The 26,895-nt window shown below is 35.7% G+C and overlaps 1 protein-coding gene across 2 annotated transcripts in view; it reads right to left on the bottom strand.

Annotated features, from left to right (window-relative positions):
* Nucleotides 1-839: 839 nt before the first annotated feature.
* The window catches only part of SRBD1 (S1 RNA binding domain 1), a 185,224-nt gene continuing 159,168 nt past the window's right edge, over nucleotides 840-26,895 (bottom strand). Inside the window, exons 19-21 of one of the 2 annotated variants that reach the window (XM_006909626.3) lie at nucleotides 25,438-25,620; nucleotides 6,026-6,210; nucleotides 840-2,682 (exon numbers count right to left, since the gene is read on the bottom strand). In XM_006909626.3, the coding sequence (XP_006909688.1) occupies nucleotides 2,393-2,682; nucleotides 6,026-6,210; nucleotides 25,438-25,620 (658 nt within the window). In that variant the 3' untranslated portion in view covers nucleotides 840-2,392. The remainder of the gene's footprint in view (nucleotides 2,683-6,025; nucleotides 6,211-25,437; nucleotides 25,621-26,895) is intronic. The other variant, XM_015587611.2, reaches the window with a different exon arrangement.

Raw genomic sequence — 26,895 nt, 5'->3', positions numbered from 1 at the left:
CTCTTGTATCAGCTTTGCATGTTTTACTGGATCATTCCAGTTGTGTGTCTTATTATTCTGTCTCAAAAACAAAAACTGTCTCTGGACTCCATTTTCCCCTTCCAGCCACTGTGCTATTTCTCTCCTTCCTTTATAGCCAAACCCCCTGAAAAAATTACCTATATTCATCATTTCCAATCCGACTCCTCCTTCTCTCTTTTAAATCCACTCCAATTGCCTCTCATCTCTGCTATTTATTGGAAACAACTCTTGTTAAGGCCAATAAAACATTTATCCTAATTAACTTCTGGTCATCTTTTACATCTCAATCGAAATCCACTGAAATGTTTTCTGATTTTTATGACTAGGTCAATTTGTCTATTAAATGCTGTCACCATTATATCACTTAATATGAATGTAATTTTATATTATGTAATTCTTTGACTAATGATACTTTTTTTCCTCAATAGACTCTAAGCTCCACATGGAGAAGAATAATATCTATTTTTCTAAACTTGAGAAAAGGAGGCCCAGAGAAGTATAGATACTAGTTCAAAGGCACAATAATGTCTATTCCTCTCCATATGGAGCCTCTACCATGTTATGGCTGGACAGGACAATCCATGCAACCTAGTGCAATATTGAGTCTTTATTGTGTCTTCAAAGATTTAGCCACCAGGTCAACAGAGCTGTTTCCTACATGCTCTGTTTCCTAAATGCCCACGAGATGGTCTCTTTCCAAAAAGCATTTGTTTGACTGTGTGTGGTGATAGATGTTAATGACTTACTATGGTAATCATTTTGTAATTTATACAAATATCAAATCATTATGCTATACATTTGAAATTAATAAGATGTTATATATTCTATTATACCTCAATAAAAAGAAAGCATTTATTTGAAATTGCATTGCAGGGTTCAGGATAACACTTTTTAGTCACTCGTCATTGACCTATAAATGATCAACCAGGAAAAACATTGAGAGGAGTGAGTAGGAAGATCAGTTTAAAGTTACAAAATTAACAACAACTGTCAATTGAAGATCAGTAAAAAAGAAATAAAAAAGCATTTCAGAAATGAAATAGTCAGGCAAACAGGACTTGTGTTACACAATTTTTAAGGAACCTACTGCATTAAAAAGATCTTTGTACACGAGTTAAAAGGTATTTTTCCAGCACAGCAAACCATAAAGCAGAACTATCAATAAACAGCCTGATTTACCACTTTGTAAGGGACTTACTACTAAGGTTATCATATGATTTATTATCCAGAATGGGGGCACTCTGGGAATAAAAAGAGGCATTGTTAAAAATCATTCCATGACAATGAGAGTTTACCAGGGCTGTCCCAGGCAAAAAAGCGGGTCTAATCTCCCTTTTTAGTAACAATCTTCCACTCATGACACATGGAGAAAACCAGCAACTCCAATGACTCCAATAGGCAAACCAACCAAAGCAGCCTGAATAGACAAATGTACAGTATGGGCTTTATTTATATCATTTTTACCCTGAATGGTCATACTTATCAACTCCAATAAATAGAGTTAAGAGTCACTTGCTTTACCTACTTTTTTTTCTTACCCTGATCTATATGTAATCTTTAGGAAGGCCATTTCTATCCCAATTTGATGTTTAATCCTGATGCCTAAGAAAGAACACATCCTTCTATACTAAGTCAAACAGAAAGCCATTTTTCAAATTTCCAGAGGGTTCTCTCTTCCCCAAAGACACAACTGGTTTACATGCGATTTGCATGAATGTATGCTACATCTTCTTTAATCAAAGTGACTCCTTGGCCATTCACTAAATCAACATAGCAAAAGCAAGGTCACTAGCCACAAAACTTTATTGAAGGGATCAATACATAAATCCTTTTGAGAAACGCTTTGAGCTATTCACTTGATGGTTACGAACACATCAGGATCTGTTCTATTGGTATATTTTTGGTTTACTTAGCAAGGGAAAAATCACAAATCAAATCCAAAAGGCCTGATTTTTAAAACTTATAAAAAGGGAGAATTAAACAGTGCCAGCCCTACTATGTCAAGAAAAACTGTACAATTCAAATCAAGAAGATAATTCCGTACAAGTCCATCAAGGCAAGTTGGTAAGTAGAGGTGAAATAATCTGTTATACAAAATGCAAAAGGAGTCAAGGATGAATTACAAAAAATAAAATTTTGGTCAGAAAAACATTACTACATAAAGCCGCATAATGATGCCTATCAGTTGTTTTCTTTCGGGGAAATCAAACTAGTTTTCTATTTATTAAGAAGAAAAACTTAGGGAAGTGTTTGGAAAATACTTCTGATATTAAGTGAATTCTTTCTTATTCCTTATCTAAAATTCACAAACATCTGACTTATTCCTGCCAAGCCATGGAAATGAGGAAATAAGTGGCCTCTAGTGGGACACTTACAACACCCGAATGAGGTCCAGAGTAATCCTAGATCGGGGGACATCAATGTTGAGTACTTGGACTTCCACTCTTTCTCCAGGGCCCAGTCCAAGACTCGTTCTCTTCTTCGTTTTAGAAAGTTTTGCTTCTGTTACATTTCGTATGGGAATCAGCCCTGCTTTCCCCACTCCTATATCCACAAAAATTCCAAACAGAGTGGCATTCTCCACTTTGCCGGTAAGAACTGTCCCAACCTGCAGATCTTCCAAGCAGACTATGCTTCTCTTGAAATCGGGTTTATCAAAATCTAAAAGGAAAGGGGGGAAAAGGACATTTCGTGTAAATAATAACGCTCTGTACTTCCAAGACACAACATAAATGATTGAATAAGTATTTACCACATCTCAATGATGTGCCCAGACCAGTATTAAGCACTGAGGGGAACACAAAAGTTGCTGAAGACGCAGGCCTGCCTTCAGAGAAAATGAATTCTAGTTGGAGAAACAACATTCCCACCATAGAAAAAAATTCAAGAAAATTTACTCAAACACTTTCTTCTCCTCAAATTCTCTCGCTGACATGTGAACATTAGTACTGTACATAAGGACTGAGAAGAGTAGAGTCTTAATTTCTAATTTATGAGGAAGTGGTTAGAATTGCTCAATGAATATACAAGGCTAAATGAAAAACACTGAGAAAGGAAGACCCTTGGGAGATTTTTCCTAGTGCCTGAATTCTCAAACTGTTTAAAGGTGGTAGAAAGTACATCAATGTTTGATCAATGAGGGAGAAATTCAAATACTCTCCTCTCTCACTTATTCACTTACTCCCACAAATCTGGAGCTCAGGAATCAATTCCTATCCATTTTGAATATATCTATCCAATCAAAAGTTATGGATTCTTGGTAATTTATGGCTCAGAAACCCAGATCAGCTAGTACTTAATCTTCTTTCTTCTCTTAATTCATCAACCATTTATTAACTCCTGTTATTATCTCCTGGCCAGGCACTCTGCTGGGTGCCAGAGATACAAAGGTGAAGATGTTTAGATCTCTGTTCTCAAGTTCCTTACAGCCCTCTTTTCTTGCTCACTCCAGTGTTCATGTCTCTGTTCATTAACAATGTCCCCCCAAAAGTGGGCATAAAGTATGGCAAGGAATCATTATGGCTCTAGTTAAAACAAAACAAAGGTTTTATGAGGGAGAAGGTTAGAACTAACAGTTTAAATGGGATTATCTCTGGATTCCATTTATCCATGCTCTTCTTGGCTCCCTTCCCTAGGATTACTGAATGTTGATTCTAGTAACAAAGAACACATTCTATGCTTGGATCTCCTTTTACTGAGACCTCATTCCCCACCACCCCCACTCGTTCCAGCTCCTTTTCCTTCACAGCTGTTGGCTTCATCCTGATTACTTGTTGGAGCTATCCTTTACATTTGTATTAACAACTGGTCACCTCTTTGTTGCCCTTCCCTAGTCCAACCACACTGAAATCAAGATTTTAAAAAAACTTTTTCCTGTACAACAAAAGCCCTCTTTAAACCTCAAATCTCATTTTCCTCATAAAAAAAGGAATATGCTAACATTGAAATGGATTCTGTAGAATTTCACCTGACGCCAAAGCAGTGAATTCCAAAAGCAAGAACCCTACTATAATGTAACATTACACTGGGCAACGACTGTGCCAAAGCACAATGAAACTAAGTCATTGATCAGGGTCAGTGGCCGGATGGTCTCCAAGGCCCCATAGGCACTGTAATTATGCTTGAAAACTCTTTTCCTCCTTTTTCTTGCAGACGACCAGCTGGTACAGATTCCTGAAGGGTTCCTGATCAGCTGCTTAGTTTAATTTTGCATGGAAAATCACAGTCAGAAACTGCTTAACATGTTCCCAAAGACAGCCTGGGCCACTAAGAAATCAGAAAATCCTCTACGTACTAGGCAAACTTTAACACTTTGATTACCGAGGCTACATATTCAGTCTCCTGTCACCAAGCTGCTTCTGACGAACCCAATTATGGAAAGTAACCAGCAACCACAGCGTTAATAAAGTAGAACTGATTATGTCATTAGGAAAACAGAAGACAGGACGAGTATAAGGAAAGAATGAGGCATCAAGAAAGGATACTTTTGAGGAAATGAGTAAAAGCGATGTAACGTAAATACCGTAATGCAGAAACATCTGAAATACTAACTGCCCCTTCCAAAGCTTGACAGTCTGTCTTCTCCCTTGGTGATGTTTCGAGTATTAAAATGGAAAGTTCTCAAGCATCTTGAAAATTGTGACTTATACTAGGGCAAAGGTCAGTTCCAAAGTGTGTTTAAAGAGACTTATTTAAAATTTCACTTGTCATGATGATAAACACTGCATTGACTAGTAAGCTCAATAAGAAGCCAGGCGTATCTGTGTTTCTGCTCAACTAGGAGCATTACCAGGTGAGGACCTCTACTTACTGTTGGTTGTTTAATTGAACCATATAATTTGAGTGTTGATCTTTGCCCTGACTCTACAGTGGAACTGTAATAATGGAGCAATTGACATCAAGAGAGAAAAACAGAGATAGACAAGAAAACCCAGTACAGGATACCTGCAGCAAAAGCATATCTGCCACCCTTCTAATGAGGTGGTGTAGGCATACTGTCCTCAAATCCCACCCTGTTTGAGAACTAATGCTCTACTTAGAATTCCTGCTAAACAACACCCATGGTACTCACATACAAGGCTAGCAGGCCTTTAAATGGAGATGGATTTGCCTACTGAAACATCCACCCAAAGGCTTCTATTCATTCCCACACTTTTGGCATAGGTCTTAATGTTTTATTTTACTTTCTCCAACTTAAAAGTAATTTCATTTCAAACTCATAGAAAAGTTGAGGAAAAGCACAGTGAGTTTGCTGGGTATGTTTTTATATTTCCTTAAACCTTTTCAAAGAAAAATGTCTAACTACCTCAACACAGTCTAACCCAAAATGAAAAGAGCCAAGCCCTAAACATGGTATCTCAAAACTGGTTATGAGACAAGTGCAGATTTGTTCAAATCTCAGGGCTTCCTATTCAAATTTCCTTGGGAAATAGGTCATTTGACACCTTAATTCTTCCTCACCGGGTCACTGTTCTCAACAACTGAGGCTCTTATACTTCCCTTGCCATCTACTTGCGCTGAAAGCTGAGAGCACTTTTAATTAGAAGGAAAATCAACAGTGAGATAATATCTTATTTGTTCAATGTATTCATTGACACAGAATCCAGGAACTTGGAAGGCTGTTAAGTTAGGAAGAAGATTCACTTTTTAGTTTGTCTATTGAATACTTTACCTTGGACTTCGGGCTCCTATGAGATAAAAAAAGCTTACAAAAGGATCGTGAAAAATGTGTGCCTCCTTGCACACAGCAGCACATGTGTGGATGCATTTAGTCCAGTGTAATGGAAAGTAAGCAAGGGATGAGGAGTCTGGACACCTGGGCTTCTAGCTTTGGCTCTGGTTACTAACTGCAATGACTTTGAAGGAAGGTCACCAGGCTTTAGTTTTCTCAGTAGAGAATGGGAGAATAACTGTTTTTCACCTATGGCATAGGATTGTTGTGAGGGCCATAGGAAATAACGTGAACTATGCAAATACAAGGTGCTGTTCAAGTTCAACTATTTACCTGTTCGAAAGTCAAAGCTTTCAGGCTGGCTGAGGCCATCTACGATGATCTGTAAAGTGTGTACTGTTGTTTGCAATTTTTCTGCAATTTTCTCTATTCCTTCCTTTTCAAGGAATAAGTTTATTTTTTGTTGCATTTCAGGCTTTCCAATTTCACACAGTGTCCCTCCAATGAATGATAAAAACCTGCAGGGGAAAAAAAAAGCCCAACACTTATTAATATTATTATTTTCTAATCTCCTTATACAGGTCACCCTAAAGTTATTTCATCTCAGATCCATATATCAATCATTCAACTTTTATTGAAAATATCATGTGTCTTATGCCATAATAGATGATCTGTCTTGGTAAAAAATAAAGGGAGGAGATCGATTTAGGTCCTTGTGCTATTTTCCAATGAAGCACCTGCTCAGAATCAGCATCAGAAACATCGTACAGTGTGATGCTCATTGTAGTTCAGTATTGTATGTATTTTTAAAATAAGGATACCTTTATTTACCAAATGTTTACTAAAATTTCAGTTAGAAAAACTTATTTGAATTTAAATTAGCTAATAGGCAAATAATGAACCAATGATATAAAAATCCAGAAAAATATCTAATCACTGCTAGCTTGTGACAGATTACTTTATTCATGTGCATATCACTGTGCATACTATCAGCCTAATAATTCTCAAATTCAATCAACAGTCAAGACTCACATGGATTAATTTATATCAAATACATTAAGTATATTCAGCATCAACAGACAAAATATGAGAGGGGATATTGAAAAGAAAAACTTTCTTCCAAAATGGACATGACGGAAGCAGTAAGACTGTAATTATATAATCTTAACATGAATACTATCTTTGTATACTTTATATACTATACAGCTGCAATATTTACAAGATAAAAATATCTGCCTTTCTCAATTTCCCTTTACTATGTTTACCATTTCCCTTGCTTGCACAGTTGCCTTTCAATTAGCTTTGGAGTTCAGTAATAAGTTAATTAAGAAAAAACAAAAGGTTAAGATGCATTTCCCTTCGATTTCATCTGAATATTGAGCTGTAGTTCACTGTCTTGATATTCCTTGGCTGGGTATTTTTCTACATTATTAAGCTTAATTCCTATTAATTAATGGCACTTTAAAAATGTCAATACAGTACTCAGACAGTGATACTACTGCCTTCAAATCCTTTCTTGTAAGGGTGTCTCTAGAATACAAGAAGGGTCACAGGAAACTGCCGGAGGCTGGTCTATGATTAGAATTGGGATGTCTCCCATTTGGCAGGTTGCTGCATCATCACAAAAGGAACATCTGTGACTTCCAGTCTTTTTTGCATTGTTGTGTTCAACTCCAAAAGGCTGCTTCAGTGATAATCTGGTGTCCGGTGGAGAAAGCTCTCTCATTTCTCATTTAATGAAAGCATTTCTTTGGGTTCAAATGAGCAATCTACATTTCCATATTTTTGGTCAAAAACAGATTTTCTAAAATCCAACTAATTCTCTTGAGAATATATTTTGGTTAATGGTCTGATGAAAGACCAAGGAGTTGGGGTTTGGTCTTCCTTTTTGGAAATGAGTTTCCATCCAAACTGGTGGCCAGTGCAATATACACTTTAAGTCTGTGTGGCCGTGGCTTTCCCAGCCCACCAAAGAGGGAGCCACACAGTATCTGTTAGTGCTGATGGATGAGCAGTAGCGCATAAGGGGCCTAATGACAAGGAACAGCTGTGGAAGCTCTGACTGACGGGGCAGTTGACACATGACAACCTCTGCCCACAGCCAACTTCCTCGAACAACTTTCTCAATAATACGTGCCCTGCTGAGCAGCCTGTCCCTGTATTTACCTTGTTGACTTGATTGGTCTTGGTCTGCAACTGGCTATTTGGCAGAACATCTTTCAAATCCCCAAGACTCTGGCTTACAATCAACTGTTTAAATGCCAAAAAAGTGTGTTCATGAGCTGTAAATCTGTAACCTTGAATAGTATTTTATAATTAATAAAAGTAACTAACTAAATGACAGAAACTTCCCAAATCGCTATACAAGTTTTGGCCTCAATAACAAAAACGCTGGCTCAGGAGGGCACCTGGAGTCTTAAGGTGTGTGTATGTGTAACTAACTGCTACCAAAGTCACTTCCATATAAAGAATTCTGTTTATAGTGGTTGCAGATGTAAAAAGAAGACTGGTCTGTTCAACCTGGATGCATTTTCCATATATCATTTTCATTCTCACACACTTAAGCCTGAGGGCACTGGTAACTGAAATCAATAAAAAAGCAGCAAATTGTGCTCCTAGCTTAATGCTTCATATTGATCAAGCCTATTTTTAAATGACTATGGAACAAAGTCAAGTGCTTTTTAATTATGAAAACTTTTTAAAAGTTTCAACAGTGTTGCAGAAAAAAGGAAAATTGAAAACAAAAGGGGAGAGGGCCTGTAAAATGGACTTGGAACAGAATTCAGATTGACCTTTCCCTTACTGAAATTCAAATATATTTGACTGTGAATGACAGGAAACAATGTTTTACGCTCAGTAGCCACTCAAACACATGCTCTTTAAACATTCTAAAAAAATTTATTCTACATATTCTAAATTCTCACTCTAGAATTGAGTGTGATAAGCGATATCCAATACAAAGTTTCATTTTAGAATTGAGTATAAGTTATACTTAATACAAAGAACTTTCTGGCTCAAAAGTACCAAATAATACATTGTACTTTCTAAAGCTTTGAACACAGAATGTAAGTGAACGTGTACTGATAAGTATGTGCTAGTGCTTGATAGATGTTCTCATTTAATCCTGACAATAATCCTAAAAAGTAGGTATCATTTCATGCAGAAAAGAAAAATTGAGGTTTAGGGAGGTTAAATAATTTGACCAAGGCCTCACAGCTATTTTCACTAACTGGAGTTTCATGCCATACACTTCAGTTGTGTGTTTATAACTGCAGTTACGTCAAAAATTAAAGTGCTATATTTGATTAAGATACAAAACATAATATTTTTGGTAATACCGCACAAGCACAATTTAATGGGAGAATAGTTTTAAACATTAGACAGTTAACTGATAAATCCCACAAAAAAATTATTATATAACTGCATTTGAGTAGACAATTCTCTCAAAAGCCAGAGTCATAGTCTCATTTTCTTCAATATCTATGGAAAGCTTTTTCAGTTTGCTAAGGATTGCCATCTGAGCTGCTGTTTTTATTTAATATGTAATTTCACCCATCTTACTTAAAGTAAGAAAGTAGCATAAATGCAACAAATAAGCACATCATGTTCTTTTAGTGCACATCTGCACAAAGTTAAAATATAGAACTTGCCGCGGAGATAATGCTTGTTTTTCAAACAGAAAGCTATATAACCTAAAATCACTGATATTTTGAATGGAAACCTGTTACACAAAAGCAAGGTTTCCCCCCCTCAAAGAATAAGAAAAGTCTTTGTAAGATTTTTTTCCTAAATAAGAAATTCTCAAAATTTATATGACTTCAGATATAGCCATTCAGTTTTATGTAATCATTTCCAGCATGCAGAAAAAAAAATTTAGGAGCCCAGGACTTGGTTCATTACATTAAAGCAACATGATACCCCACAGACCACAGAAGAACCATGGTGATGCAAAGCCATCACTTTAAAAATGACTTAATATTAGCCCGTATGTGTGGGCCAAACACATAGGATTTATAAAAACCATGCTGCAAGGGCAAAGAACTTTTAGTTGTCTATCCACTCTCAATACTTTTGAGGTTTTTGTACTTATTAATTTTATACATTAGTTTTAAAGTAATTATATCAATAAACGAAACATTAATTTGCAAGAGCACAGTCATTTTAGAAATAAGTAGGTACAGATAAAGCTGGTCATGATTTGTAATACAGGTAGACATTCAATGATTTTAAAAGAGAGTGTATGCTAAGAGAACCCTGCCCTTCTTAACTGTGATTGTAGATTAAGTGGTGGAACACAAATGGAATTTCAGTAATAGTTTGTTACACTAAAATCCACACATATTATACATATTTTTAAATCTGGTGCACTGAATATTAAAGACTGAGTATAAATTCCAACGTGGCAAAGGAGAAAAACTTGCCACTTCTTTTACACTACCGACGGGGAGCTGAGTACACACAGGTGAGCAGGCAGCGGCACCCATTTAGACTGGCTTCACCACATCTACCGTTTCAGCAGCCAAACCAAAGGGGCAGCAAAGTAAACTACACTTTACTCATCACAGGAGCTTTTCAAACTTCTAACCTCTTTCTTAAATTGAGACACTGAATCCTTAAAAATCTTCACTCATGCAAAATCCATGAGGAATGATAAATTCAAGTAGAGTACATTTATGGAGAGCCCCACAGAAGCATCTACTGTACTCTAGAAGCTAGTAGGTAAGTGAAGATAATATTTAATATTTAAATGACTTTTCTTAGCATATAATCAACCATGGAAAGTTACAGCAAGTAATTTTTCACAAGAACTAACATCTGACTGGCTTTTGAAAACTTACATACTGCAGATAAACTGTTTAAAAAGGTAACCCTTTCAGAAAGGGTAGCAGGGTTGTTCTGAAGGCCCTTAGAGATTCTGATCTGCGAGTGCAGTTTTAAATGGCATGTAGCTATCGGGGAAGCAGCAGGGGTATTTTTATCAATGGCTGGGTACCACTGGAGTCTTTGGGTACCACTTGCTGGGTATGATATACTATATGATTAAAATATAAAATTTTAATTTAAGAAAACCAAATGCATATACATATACATCCAAATGAGTATATAAAAATGGGAAAGCATTATGTATTGAAATGCTGTGACTGCTCTAAAGATTTCTAAAATCCTGTTTTAGAAATTACCTTAGAAATAAATGCGTAAGTAACAAAGAAAAATCAGTTTTCTTACATTTTAAAAACCAATACTCCCCCCACCCTCCCAAAAAAGGATCAAAATTCCCCTGACAATCTATTACTCAGCTTTATGGTCTTCTTTCCATTGAGTCTGGTTGTTTTAAACACACGCACACACACGCACACACACACGCCTGCACGCACGCACACACAGCTCACATCCTCAAATGATAGATTTACTAAAATCAAGGCTCTTCAAAGGAATGTGATAAAATGCTGAAGCCAACCAAAAGTAATTTAGAAAAGCATATTCCGCTTTCTTCATTGAGTATTTATTCACTGTGGAAGAAGACAATGTGAAAGTTTGGATAACAGAGCCTTTGCCCTCAATGAGCTTACACTCTAATTTTAAGTAATAACAGTATATTGGAATAAATCATTGCCCACATATATCTGGTCTTTTAGAGGTAGGATTTTACATGAAAGTAAACAGATACTTTGAAAATGCTCAATAAAGATTATTCCATTTCATTCTCTCAAAATTTATTGTGGCTACAGATTTGTAGATAAGGGAATCAAAACTCAGATTAAGTGACCTGTCCAAAGTTACAGAGCTGAGACCACAAGGTTGTAGCTTAGGTAAAAGCTGTCATATATCACATCTTCATTAGCACTCTTTACTCCTTTACTCTGGGGAATTTTCAATGCAGACAGAAGATTTAGATCTCAGATAAAATTTGGCACCCAGAACCACTGCCTGGGAGCAATTTATTATTTTTAAAACCAAATTCAAAAGGAAAAAGTTTGGCTCTGTTTGAGTTACTGAATAAGAGTCGGACAAAATTAAGTTAGTGGTTTCAAAGGCTGCAGACTCTCTACAGCTCAAAAACACTGTTTAGAATTCATATAATTTAATTTACTGGCTGTAAAGCCATAACTTGGATTAGTGACTGTGAATATGTGAAAGAAAAAGGCAAATAAAAAAGTAGTGCTCAGAAACATACAGGCTAGAGCTGAAATTAAACAGCTCCAGCACTACTAGGGTATAAAGCCCACGTATTTGGGTATAGGGCTTTCTTCCCTGGGAAACAGGCTTTTATTATGGATTCCATCCTGTCGAGGAATCCTCCTTTCCAGAAATTGGAAAATACTTAACATCTGCCATTTCTATAACCTGCCTGGTTGTCATCTGAATGGGCAGAGCCACGTTCCATTTAAAGAATGGGCAATCGAGGTTGAAGTAATTTGCTTATGGTCACTCAGAGAGTCAGAAGACAGGCTAAAATTGAAATCCATAGCTAGACTGGGGACAGGAAGGAGGGCGGGAGGAGGGAGATAATGGAAGACTAAATCGATATCATACTGAGTTTCAGGCTCCAGACTGAGTGATCTAAACGTGAAGAAGAGAAGAGAAGGGCAGATACTTTGGAGCTGGAAGAGATTAAAGCAAGCACAACTTTATGGCTGGCCCGCAATTCCTTGTCACTCTTCCTCCACTGGGTACTAATAGGCTGCTCCAGATTAGGAGAGTAACCAACATTTTCTCCAGGCCCACGACCTAGTATTAATGTTAATTAACAATGTTAAATGATTCAAATTATATCCAGATTTCATGGTAAAAAAAATTTTTCCTGAGAGACTAACAGTTCTAAGCTCCCTTTTATGGCCCGGCTTCACAGCCCCTTCTCAACCACAACAAAAATAACAGCAATAATAATTATAGTTACGACAATAACTTATTGCCTCTAATGATGAGGATTCTCTATATATTAACTCATATAATCCCATGAGATATGTACTATTATTATCCTCATTTAACAGACAAAGTAACTGAGGTACAGGGAGGTTAAATAATTTTCCCAGATCCAATAGGCATGATTTGAACCCAGGCAGTCTGGCACTACACTCCTTCCAGATTGTTAAGTGAAAGTTAGGTAATGTTTCAGATTCTTAAACGTCCTAGTTTCATCTAGCAGCCTTGCCCGAAACTTCGTGTGGGGTATGTGTTGGCATGGCGTGTGAGACATTCAATATGACGATCAATTCCTAAGAACCCCACAGCCTGATCGTCTGATTCTCGAGTGGGTAGATTCTCTTTCAACATTTTTCTCCTTTGTGAAGACCCTTTTGAAAATATAATGAATGTTACTTCCTAGGAATTACAGGAAGATGTTTGGGATTTAACTACTAACAAGAAAAAAAAAAAAAAGAAAAAAACAAAAGCCTCTTTTAGCAATCTGTCCATTTATCACCTTTACATTTCAGGTTTGACCTCTCTATGACGTTATGCCTCTTTATGAACAGGCAATTAATATTGTGTAATCGTAGCTCCACAGGAGAAGTTAATGTGGAGAACTATTGATATTCATCCGAAGACATCACTTATTAAAAGCCAGCAATGATTCTGCCTTAATTTTCATGTCTGAATGCTGCCAACTCCTGTGAGGCAAGTCCAGAAAAATTTAAGATCTTTCAAGTTTACAAATAATTTCTTAGGTCTGTTTGTCTAATCTTCATTTATTTTATAGCATTTGTAGGTGGATTTCTTTTCAGGCAAGTTTCCCCACAAAGAAACATGTTTTTATTAATGCAGATGTTAGTTGGCATGCAAAAGCAAAATAAAGCTGCAGTGAATTTAGATGTGGGAGGTGTGCTAGACATACTCACTAGGCCAAGTGACTTATCCCTCAGAAAAATTACATATCACCACAAGTGATGGGCCTTCTGGGTTGCTCAGAGTCGAAACTATGAATATTATATCTGTGACTGTCATTGCTCTACTTCTGCTGTTTTATTTTGAAACAAAAACAATCTAAACTCCCTGTATGACAGCTGCTTATTAGCAAGACTTCTTTCCTTGCTGGGCAGAAAGCTAAGGTTGGGAAGAATGTGATAAAACCTCTGAAAGCGACTCTAAAAGAAGAATTGGGAGATGCTAAATCCTTCAACAGGAAAAGGAAAGTATCACATTGAGATGCGCTCACTCATTAAAGGTCTTCAGTATGGGCCACTGGTCAGTATCTGGCTTGACTTATTTAAGCTCTGTGGCAGAGAGCAAACCATATAGACCTCAAACTGCTTTTGGTCAAGGAGCACTGGTTGGGATCCATTTATCTCATTACGGAATCCCTGTGTTATCTGATGGGTTAATTCAATTTTTGATTTTTTTTGTGGCTCCCACACTCCAGCCTTACTGAGCTATAATTGACATATAATATAGTATAATTTTAAGGTGTACGACATGTTGATTTGATATTCTTATATAACTGCACAATGATTACCACCATACCATTAGCTAACGCTTCCATCAGGTCACATACTACCCTTTTTTTGTGTGTGTGGTGAGAGTATTTAAGATCTACTCACTTATTAACTTTTGAGTATGTAATACAGTATTATTGGCTACAGTCACCATGCTGTACATCATATCCTCAGAACTTATTCATCTTACAGTTGGAAGTTTGTACTCTTTGACCAACCAACTTTTGGTCTTAAAAACCTGACACAAGTTTTTTGTAAATTAAGAATGAACATTGCTTGGCTTTTGTATAGAAGATTCTCTCCTGCCCAAATTTTGTCAGGTTATATGATTACTCCAGTCCCAGACCTGTATTTTAAATTGATGGTTGTTTACTCTCTGAAAACATATTTTTCAACATTGATTATAAGGGTCAGAAATAGGTATATGATCAGTAATAAAGGAAATATCATAGTACTAATATTATAGTATAGATATTGATTCAAATCATTCCTTGATATACATACCTAGTCCATTAGTGCTGCATGTCATATTCCTGCTACCACAGGCTGCTAACCACTTCTAGAAACTAGTCTTTTAAAATTTCTCCCTAATGGCCAAGATGGAAATAACAATTAAATACTAGCTAATGCTTTATCAAAACGAGTGCTGAGTGACAGTCTTGGCATTAAATTTCCTGGCATTTTTCAAGTTGAATTAAGAACATAACAACTTTCAAGCTTAACTATCTGGAGTGAATCAAATTCTTAATGCAGCAGATTCTTTGGGAGAGTGCCAGGTCTCACTGTGACATGTACAAATCAGCATAATCTGCAGCACAAAGCACTACCTCCTAGAACCTTATTCAAGGAAAAGGAGAAATCGGATACTTGCCTTTGGCTCTCTGGATCAACTAAAGCAGTAAGACAAAAACAGAGGAGGCATGGGGGAGAGGCAAGCCCTAAAGAGGATGTTTCTGGGTTTCATTCTACTCATAACATAGCAGCAATTTTACTCATGGCCCATAAGACCCAACACAAATAAATCACTCACACGTGGGGACATCATGACAATTTCTAGATGATGACAGCAAATTGTAAGTAATCCTCTTTTATAACCTGTCTCTCTTTCTAGCCTGTAAAATCTAGGAAGGCCTGGGCTCTAGACACATTATTCTGTGGAGACAGGGGAGATCCCTAAATCCCTTTAATCCACAAAGGATGTGAAAGAAGTAGTCACTCAACATGTGGGATAGGCAATGGCAAAGCGGATGACCTAGATGGTCTAGCAACTGTTTTGCTTACACAATTGCATTGACCTCTGCAGTTTAGACTACAGAAAAAATATTTAGGTTAAATTAAAGCTAGACATTTCATTTTGCTCACTGACAATTAAAATTGTCAATTCCTGAGTAGTTCCCTTTTCTCAGTGTTCTTCTATGTAATCATCTTTCCATTTTCTATTTCTATCATGCATTCTTTCATTAAACAAATATTGCTATAGCAGTTTGTGTTTGGTACTGGGGACAGAGTGGTAAACCAGATTTATAAGATCCCTGACCTCCTGGAGCTTACAACATACAAATTATAAGAAATCTTAAATTTAATTGCCACTAGCCTAGCAAATCTGTTATGAAATTTTCAGATGTATTATTTATTTTGCAGGGACAAGGACAACTGGAACTTACAGCTTTACCTTAATTCACAATATTCTATTGTTTCGTACTTCTTTTGGACCATCTAAGTCTATTATGAATAAGTGGGATAAAGTAGAGTACTAAGGTCCACAACAAAAGAAGCTTTTTAATTAAAAAATTTAAAACCTATTATTTTTTCCTGCTTTTATATAAGATTGGTCATCTCTTAACATCTCTGATCTCTAAGATCAAATCAATGATACCCATATTTTTTTATATTCATTTTTTTACTCAATGAATTTTTTTGTTGATAATTTTGTTCATCACTTAGAATGTGCAAAACACGGTGGTAGGACCTGAAGAATATAAAAATGAATAGAGGTGTTGTATCCTGAAGGTGCCTCTCAAAATAGGGAGGATAAAACTTACAAATAACCATAAAAGGAGTCAATAATTAAGTGCCCTCTGGGAAGCACAAAGTCGTTTACAGGAGAAAGAGGTCATTTCCAGACAGAGGTGTCTCATAAGGTCAAGGATGAATGACTTCAAGGCTTTCAGACTGAGAAGCAGAAAGAATGAATTGCCATCATCTGAGATGTGAAAAGCCATAGTTGAAGAAAGATTTGAGGGAAAGACCTAGAGTTCAGTTTCAGGTATATTAGGTTTGATATATAAAATAGGAAGTTGGATGCATGAGTCTAGAGTTTAGAACAGTGGATTGGGCTGAGGATAGAAATTTAAGTCATGTGATTACGAAAGTCCTTGAAGCCAGGAGACTAGAAGACATCACTAGGGGAGTGACCAAAGTTTAGTTCTTTAATTTCTCCCTTCCCATTCCCCTCCATTACGATGAGTTTCCACTTCATCTTCCAGTGTCGCTGGTATTAAGTTTGCCATTCATATTCACAGTTACTGTCTTTCACACCTTTCATCCAATCTACCAGCAAATCACATTGGCTCTATTTTTAAAATATACCCAGAATCTGACCACTTCTCACCAACTCTTCTGCTATCATCTTAGTCTCAGTCATCATCATATTTCACCTGGAATACTGCAATTAGTCTAACTGGTTTCCCTGCTTCTACTATTGCTCCTTATTGTCTATTCTTACCACAGCAGACAACAGAATTCTTTTAACATGTAAATCAGAACATGCCACTCTTCAGCATAAAATCCTGCTATGGTTCCTGATTTCACTCAGAATTAAGGCCAAGTCCCTACAGCAGCCTCTGATTGCCCTTTTGACCTAATCTCCTATTTTTCACTTCCTTGCTCACTCTGCTGTAGCCATGCTGGCCCCCTTGATATTCCCTGAACATGCCAGGCCTCCTCCCACATTAGGGTTTTTATACTCTCTGATTCCTCTTCCTGGAACACTCTGCCCTCAGATATATGCACAGCTAACTCCTTTGCCTCCATTGAAACTTTGTTCCCTGACTACCCTACTTAAATTTGCAAGCCCTTACCCATAACGTTGGTAATTCTTGACACTCCCTGCCGCCTGCAATTACTCTGCTCTTTCCACAGAACTTATCATCTTTCTCATACAACTGATTTATTTATTACGCTGGTTCTATATTATCTCTCCTTGAGAGCAGGGAACTTTGAATGTATTCTAAGATTGCAGAACAGTATTTGGGATACAGCAGACACTTAGAAGGTACGTAGTTAATGAATAAATAAATGATTCTGTCAATTCTAGCCCCAGTTAATAAAAAGACAGTAGCACCACTAACCATTCATTATGGGACAAGAGAGGAAGACCAAGCCTTTTTGTTTATTCTTCTGTCTTGTTTTTGTATGAAGCTGGTGAGAAGGACTGATGGGAGGAGAAGAAGGAGTTATAAAGGAAGGGACGAAAGGAGAATTCAAGCTTCAGTTTTAGATATATTGAGTCTGGATGGGAAGAGGCCACTGGTTTTGACCATCAAGAGGTCATCAGTTGAAAGCATAATTTCAGAAGTGATAAGGATAGAAGCCAATCCGTAAGGGACCGGGAGAAAGCAAGCGGTAAGAATTAGAGGCAGGTAATTCTGAGAAGTTTGGCAATGAAAAGAAGGAGCAATGAGATATAAGTTTTAGGGGGAAGTAAGATAAAAGGTGGTTGTTGTTTTTAGCTTTTTAGGGAGTGCAGAAGGGGGAGACCGCCGCAATAATATGTCTGTGAGACAAAATGAAAGGAATGAGTGCTGGAGACAGATACAAGAGACAGTCATAAAATTTTATAAAGCTATAAGATCTTGCTCATTTAGCTGCCACCCTCCCCACTGACCCCAACTTTTAGAGGTGAGGAAACTACAACACAGACAGAAGAAGACAATGCCAAGGTCGGAAGTACAGAACTGAATGAGTAAAGACATGGAGACAATCTAAAGAAGGAGATTGTAAGGTAGCTTTAAATTTTTTCAGTGAAGTAAGAAGTAATCAGGTAAATAGGAGAAGACTCTGAAACAAGTAAAAGAGATTTAGAACAGAATGGCTTCAAAGAACTACTGAAAGAAAATCTAACTGTAGCAATAGTGAGTTTCTTAATCCTATATTCTTATATCTTCTATAACAGAGGTCTCCCAACCCCCAGGCCACAGATCGGTACTGGTCCGTGGCCAGTTAGGAACTGGGCTGCACAGTAAGAGGAGAGCAAGTGATGCTTCATCTGTATTTACAGTCATTCCTCGGCGCTAGCATCACCACCTCAGCTCCATCTCAGATCAGCAGACATTAGATTCTCATAGGGGCACTGGTCCCTGGTGGCAGAAAAGTTGGGGACCGCTGTTTTATAATATGGATTCTCCTATTAAGTTTTTCAAATTGACATTTCCTAAAGACCTTGCAGTATTCCTTCCTCTCTCTTACTTAAAAATATCCTCTGGCAGAGGTAGGAATATTTCTAAGATGAATATGCTATTCCTGCTCTACACCTTACTCCTCTCCTAAAATAATAAGATACCAAATATGGTCCCTATCAAGCTGCTTGTTTTGAAATGCACACATCTCATTCTAAAAAAAAAAAAAACCATAATGGAAGGGAATTCTTTTTAGTGCAAAATTCAGGAAACATTACATCTACGACAAAACAGCATAAAACTCTACACATTCTAACTGAAGAATCCATTTCCTTCAGATCCCTTAATAAAATAAATAGGCAAAGTTTCCTTTATTGGAGGAAGTAATGTTTTCTCTAGAGAAAAGGTAGAGTCTAATTTCAGCCATGTGATGATAGAGAATAACACTCAAAGCTAGCATATTCCAGACACTCGTTTCTTTCTTTCTCCTCCCACCCCCTTTCTTTTTCCTTAAAAAGCACACATAACAAGTCACTTTCCCCTTGTTACTTTTCTGTGCTGAACACATACTGTCTTTAAGGGTATGATACCCTTAATCTGAAAGACTTTTGTGATTATATTTAAATCTGGCTCCAAAATAGCTTTTTAATTGTGACCTAGTTAAGAGCTCAGGCTTTGGAGTTGTTTCAGACATGGTTCAAATCTTGCTTCCATCAGCTGAGTTATCTTAGATGATTTACTTTACCCATCTGAGATTCTGTACCTAAAGTAGGAATAATTATAGTACCAATCTCATAATATTGCTGTGAGGTTTGAACCAGATGATCCTTCTAACGTACCTGGTAATGAGGAAGTACTCAATGAATGTTTGTTTTTATCTGATTATTAACTACTCCGCAAACCTGATCAAAGCTGTATTTTACTCCCTAACCCTTTCAGCATCTGTTTTCCAGTTTCTATTGGTTGAAATCCTTAAAGACCTACCCCAAATGTCACTTCCTGCATGAACCTTATGAGATAGCCCTATCTGAAAATGACCTATTTCTCCTGTGAACAACCTTTGTGCTTCACAAGGATCACTTACTAATTATTGACCATTATTATGGTTACTTATGAATAAGTTTTATCCTATTTTAGAATTCTTGAGAGCATAAATCACCTCTATGCATTTTTATATTCTTCAGGCCCTACCACAGTACTTTGTACATTCTAAGTGATTAATAAAATCATAAACAGTAAAATTCATAGAGTAGAATGAAACCATAAAGAATATGAAAAAGACATGAGGAACACTGAAGTGATCTGAGGGATTGGGGCTCTTAAGACTATTTGCATAAGAGCAAGAAAAAGAATAATAGGTTTACTTCTTAAAACTTAACATTCATATTTCAAAAACATGACAGCATTACATGCAGATATAAAAAGTAAACTAAAAAAAATTTCAGCTCACACAACAAATCACTTTAATATTTCATAGAGAATCCCTACATGTAAATAAAACTTTCAAAAGTAATATAATAAAAATAGTTTTAAAAAAAGACTCTTTAAACCACTAATGACTAACTGAGGTTACAAAATATCATGATCTCAATTTTCTAAAATACGAATATGAGAGAGAACACCATAAATACAAAAGTGAAAAGACTTAATGGCTTCAGATTTCGGTGTATTTCTGAGAGTGATATTATGGGCAGAATGGCATTAAAGCCATTAATGTTCTTACTGGTTTTCTGATATAACTAAAAATGGAATTTACTAAAATGGAACTTACTTTTACAGAACTGAAGTCAAACCAGTGATGACCTAATCATATCCTTAATGGCCTTTTCTTCCCTAGGAAGATACTTATGTAACACCATATGAAAGCATGAACTACCTATGTTGAGTGATGCCTACACTAAATATACTTGAAAGCCAGAAATGACTATCATAGTTCCAAAGTGGATAATGGGGATAGTAAGTTTAATTAGATAAATTACCAGTTTTGTCTCCACATTTTAAAGGTCAGGAGTTGAGCTTCATGTACAAGAAATTTTTCATGAAATAGTCCGTAAGTACCCTGCTTCTGAGAGACAAGGCTACTCCCAAAGGAAGTATAGAGAAGGGTGAAGTCACTGGTGGGGCTTTTATGCTCCACATGCAGAAACTGGCTCATTTAAAAATTGGCAGAAAAGTCCGTCCGACAGGAGAAATTCAAGATTTCTCAGGCTTGAACATTGCTGGTGGCATTATAAATCAGTATGTTACTTGGCAATGTATATCAAGAGTCACATAAACTTTTAAATCCTTTGGCAAGAGTAATTTCACTTCTAGGAATTCATCATAAGGATTACTACTAGTACTGTTATTACTAAATTACAGTTCAATCATGTGATGGAATATTGTTTAGCCTTTTAAAAAGAAGGATATGCAGAAACAAAAAAATGTGCTTATATTAAAAGCAAATTGAAAAACTCATAAACCACATTAAAATTACATTATGGAAACAAATAAAAATGCGCACTAAAAAAGACACTGGTTTGCATTAACAAAATGCTAATTTAGTACCAATGGAAACATCAGTTGTTGCAAGAAGTCTATAAACCCATGTGCACATATGCATCTTCTCAAATAATAAACACTAAAAATACAATTACTATAATGAGATCACAAATTTTTTTTTTATATTAAAAAAATGAGAACCATGTGCTAAAAGACTGAGAATACAAATACAACAAGGATGCCCACTTTCACCACTCCTATTCGACACAGTCCTGAAGGGCCTAGCCGCTGCACTAGGCACGAAAAAGAAATAAAAAGCATTTAGATTAAAAAAAAAAGAAGTAAAACTTTTATCTACTTGCCGATAACATAATTATTTATATAGGAAAATCTAAATAATCTACAAACACCTACTAGAACTAGTAAGTGGAATTAGCAACGCTGCAGGATACGAAGTTACTATAAAGATCAACTGTATTTTTACATGTTAGCAACAAATTTAAAAAATTCCATTTACAACAGTATTGAAAAACAAAATACATTCAATAAAATATATGTGAGATGTGCACACTGGAAACTAAAAAATATTGTAGACAGAAATAAAGGAAGACCTAACTAAATGGAAAGAAATAATAAGCTCATGATCAAAGGCTCAATAAATATTAGGACATCAACTGTCTCTAAATTCACTGACAGACTCACTGTAATCCCAACATAATCCTACCAGTTTGTTTTGTTTTGTTTTCTGTTTTTAATGGAAATTGACAAGCTCATTCTAAAATTTATAGAATGCAAAACATCTACAATATTCAGAGCAATATTTAAAAAGAACAAAGTTAGAGGACTTAACACTACCTGACTTAAAAACTTATCATAAAGCTACAATAATCAAGATAGTGTGGTATTGACAAACAGATCAATGAAACAGAATAGAGAGCCAGAAATAGATCCACACTAATTCAATCATTTGAGTTTCAACAAAGGCACCAAAGTAGTGGGTAAAGGCAAGTTGTAATGTTGTTTAAATGTTCATATGGAGAAAGAAAATGAACCTTGACTCCTGCTTCAAATCATACATGAAATGTAATTTCTGATGTATCACAGACCTAAACGTAAAAGCTGATACCATCAAGCTTTTAGAAGAAAATACCAAATACATTCATGACTTGAAGTAGGCAAAGGTTTCCTACACAGGACTTGGAGAGCAAAAACTATGAAAGAAAAAAATGGATAAATCAGACATTAAAATTAAAGACTTCTGTTCGTCAAAAGACATCAATAAAGAAATAAAGAGGTAAGTCACAAATTAGGACAAAATATTCGTGAAACATTTCGACAAAGGACTAGTATTCAGAGTATATTTTTAAAAATTCCCACAACTCAAGAATAGAAAGAAAACAACTCAATTAGAAGATGGCTAAATGAACAGACATGAAAAGATGCTCAAGGTCACCAATCATCAGAGCAATGCAAATGAAAACCACAATGAGATATCACCTCACACCTGTCAGGCTGGCTATCATCAATAAATCAAAAAACAAGTGTTGGCAAGGATGCGGAGAAAAGGGAACCCTCATATACAGTTGGTAGGGTTGCAAATTGGTACAGCTACTATGGAAGTTTGGAGTTTCCTCAAAAAATTAAAAATAGAACTACCTTTTGACTCAGCAATTGCACTTCTGGGTATTTATCCAAAGAAAACCAAAACACTAGTTAGTAAAGATCTATGCAGCCTTATGTTCATAGCAGTGCTATTCACAATAGCCAAGATATTGGAGAGCAACCTAAGTGCCCATCAACAGACGATTAGTTAAAAAAGTTATGGTACATATATACAATGGAATATTATTCAGCCATGAAAAAACATGAAATCTTACCATTTGCAATGACATACATGGACCTAGAGGGTATTATGCTGAGTGAAATAAGTCAGAGAAAGGTAAATACCATATGATTTCACTTATATGTGGAATCTAAGGAACAAAAGAAATGAACGAACTAACTGAAAACAGAAAAGGTACACAGAACAGGTAACTGCCAGAGGAGAGGGGTGGAAAAAGGTGAAGGAATGAAGAAGTACAAATCAGGAGTTACAAAACAGTCATAGAGATGTAGAGTACAACTTAGAAAATATAGTTAATATTATTGTAATGGCTGTGTGTAGTGCCAGATGGCTGCTAGAGTAACTGAGGGATCACTTCGTAAATTACATACACGTCTAGCCATTGTACTGTATATATAAAACTACTATAATTTAAAAAGAAAAAAAAGACAATGGCTAAATAATATGAATCGAGAGTTCACAAAAGAAGATACACAAATGGCTAATAAGCACACGAGAAAGTGCTCAATGTCATCAAGAAAAAATGCAAATTAAAACCACAAAGAAATACTACTACACACACAGCAGAATGGCTAAAATTAGAAAGACTATCAACATATGATGGCAAAGATATGAATTAACCAGAACTCTTATGCATTACTGGTGGAAGTGTAAATGGTACAACTACTTTAGAATAAAGTCTATAAGTTTCTAAGAAAGTAAACATTCACCTACCTTATGACCCAGCAAATCCACTCTTAAGTATTTTCCCAAGATAAATGGAAACAAGTGTCAATAAGAACAAAAAAACTGTACAAGAATGGTCACAGTAGCTTTACTCATAATAGTCCAAAAGTGGAAACAGGCAAGTTTCCTTCAATAAGGAGAATAAACTGTGGCATATGTATACAATGGAATAATTCTCAGCAACAAAAAAGGAACAAGCTACTTATTTTTGTTACGACAGGAATAAAAATCTCTAAACATCACACTGAAAGAAGCCTTACACACGAGTACAACTATATAGTATCATTTACGTGAAGTTCTAGATGAGGCAAACTTATTTGTCATTGGAAGAGAAAAATCAGAACATGCAGTTAACTCTAGGAGGCTGGGGCAGAGATTGTCTGGGAAGCGTTAAGGGAATGTTTTAGGATGATGGCAATGTTTTTTGTCTCGGTAGCAATTTGGGTTTCACAGATATAGGTATTTATTTGCCAAAACTCAATTAATGTATACTTACAATTTAACTGTACGTGAATTTTACCTCAAAAGAAAAACGAATTGCTAAGAATTATAGAATTCTAGTTAAATTAATATGCATGTTGAAGTACTACTTGAAAGTGTATTGATGTCTGCAATTTTCTTTAAAATACATAAAAACAAACAAGGACTTGACTGACAGACAAAAAGATAAATAGATAAGTGGAAAAACACAGTATAATATTAATGATAAGGAGCTGACTGTAAAAACTTTAACTTTTCTGTGTGTTTAAAATTCATAATAAAATTTTGGAGGAAAGGTACCACTAGTTTTTACTTTTTCTTTTTCTTTTCTAAGTTCTCTATAATGTGGGATATAGTCTAAAATTTTAAACATTTTTAAAAGAACGGAAACCAGTTACATTTATCAAAATAATGAAATGTCAGTTATTTCTAAACAAGTTAAAAATTTCACTATAGAGTCAATGAAAGTTAAAATAGTCACTATTTTTATTTTTTTTTAAATTAAATTTATTGGGGTGACATTGGTTAATAAAATCATATAGGTTTCAAGTGTACAATTCAATAATACATCATCTGTATATTACATTGTATGGAATATTACTCAGCCATAAGAAGAGCTGAAATATTACCATTTGCAACAATATGGATGGATCTTGAGATAATCATGCTAAGTCAAATAAGTCACACAGAAAGGGTTGAGAACCATGAGATTTCATTCATATGTGGGATATAAAACTAAAAGCAATAAACATTCACTATTTTTAAGCCCATTATCATTTAACTCACTAAAAACCTTAAACTGTTTAGTTATATAGCCAATCACTGTTTTCGAACTAATTAAAATTTTTTGAACTAATCAAATGTGGTATTAAAAAGTTTTTCCTTTTAATGCCTTAAACATTTCCTTGTACTCAAAAACCTCCCCCATATCATTGTGTGTTAATGTATGTTCAATAAAAGTACATCATTTCTTAGACTTTGTAATAAACAAGCAGGGAAGTATTTCTTAAGAAATCTTGAGTTGGCAGTTTACTTTCAAAAGGACTTTATCTTTAGATAAAAGCACAAGCTTTAAGCCAGGTGCTAGTCATTTGTGTCTTGTTAATTTCCAAAACAAACAGAGGAGAGTGCCATGCAATTTCCATTACACACACTTCACTGTTAGTATCAGGGTTTATTGGCTTGACACAGCTCCAGGAATAATGGTTTCATTCCTCATTGAAATCAAATAATGTGCCACATAACTCGGCAATGCGGAACTTCTGAAAAATGTTGTCATGTTAAACATGGTCATATTTTTAAAGTCTCCATTATGCCAAAACAAAGGCCATTTCTGTAGAAAACTCACTCTGACATGGAGAATTCTCACAAGGGCCTCAGACTTACCTCATCGCTATGTCATATGATTCCGGGTGAATGCAAGTTTGGTCTAAAGGATTTGGCTGCAGCACAAAATTCACTGCGATTTTGCTCTTCTTTTTGCCCTGCTTCTCATTTGTGACCTCAACACCTGCTGGCGATGTCACGGCAACTCCCTGAATTGGGCCCGGAGATTCAGTGTGCTGACTACTGTAACCATTTAAAACAAGGGGCAGGGAAATGGGGTGGGGTGGTGAGGTCAGGTAAAAAAGAAAACAATCTTTAGTTAAAAATGTGCTTACTTCTCAGCCATACACAAAGAGCAACCCGATTCTGGCCATTCGCTTCATAGAAATTATCACTTATTTGTTTAAAACCGTTAACAGAGTTTTCTGTTACTGAAAGCCAAAAACGTTCTTAACTGATTCAGCCTGTATAACTGGCATTCTAGAAGAGAAAAGAGAAAAACAGAAGGGAAAAAAACAAGAAGAAAGAAAAGGAGAAGGGCAAGATGATTTCCCAGAGCTGAAGAAAAATAAAAGTTCTCAAAAGAACCTATTTTGAGTACAAAATAGGATGAATAGAAAAAGACTCATATTTGACATACTATGGGGAAACTTTAGAATATAATTTTATAAATCATGAGAGAAAAATAAAACATTTCTTTGAAAGAAACTAGAATCAGACTGGTATCATTTTTCATTGACAAACATCAGATGCCAAAACAGTGGAACAATATCTTAAAAAGTTCTGAGAGAAAATGATTTTGGATCTAGAATTATATATCTAGACAAACTAGCATTCAAATAGGAGGACGAATTAAAATCATTTCCAGACATGTAAGGCAAAGTACAATCCACATAGCATACCCTCTCTGAAAAGAATTTAAGGTTATACTAGAGCAAAAACAATGAATTTTAAAAAATGATAATGTGGGCTACAAGAAACAGTGATAAGTACAGAAACTATATAAACTGAAGTTAAATAATTCCTCATGAATAATGTAAAAAATATATATAAAAAGAACAGTCTGAAACTAAAATCCCAGGTCCTCTCATCATGGAATGTAGAGCTGAAGGAAAAAGGTTGGGAAGACACCTAAGGTTCTAGTCTTCTCCAAGAGGACAGAGACACCAGAGGTCAGTCCAAATCAAATTAAAGGTAATTGCCAGAAGAATAAAAGTAAGATATACAACAAGAAATCACTAAGGGGAGATAAAGATGAAGTGGGAAAACAAGGACAAAGAGAAAACTTGTTAACTGATAAATCCAACAGCATGAAAGGAAAAGAATCAGAAAGCATAATGTAGAGAAAATATATAAGATGGAAGATTAATTCTAAACATATCAGTAAATACAACAGATGTGAATGTATTAAGATTGAGCAAAATCATGAAATCTATTTGTTTACAAGTCGTATCAAAAATTAAATGCCATAGAAAGTTTGAAAATAAAGAATTACCAACCATATTCTGAAAAGTCATA

The sequence above is a fragment of the Pteropus alecto genome, unplaced genomic scaffold, assembly GCF_000325575.1.
Source record: "Pteropus alecto unplaced genomic scaffold, ASM32557v1 scaffold131, whole genome shotgun sequence".
NCBI classification, from domain to species: Eukaryota; Metazoa; Chordata; class Mammalia; order Chiroptera; family Pteropodidae; genus Pteropus; species Pteropus alecto.
The sequence above is the reverse complement of the archived record's forward strand: the minus strand, read 5'-3'. Positions and strand labels throughout refer to the sequence as shown.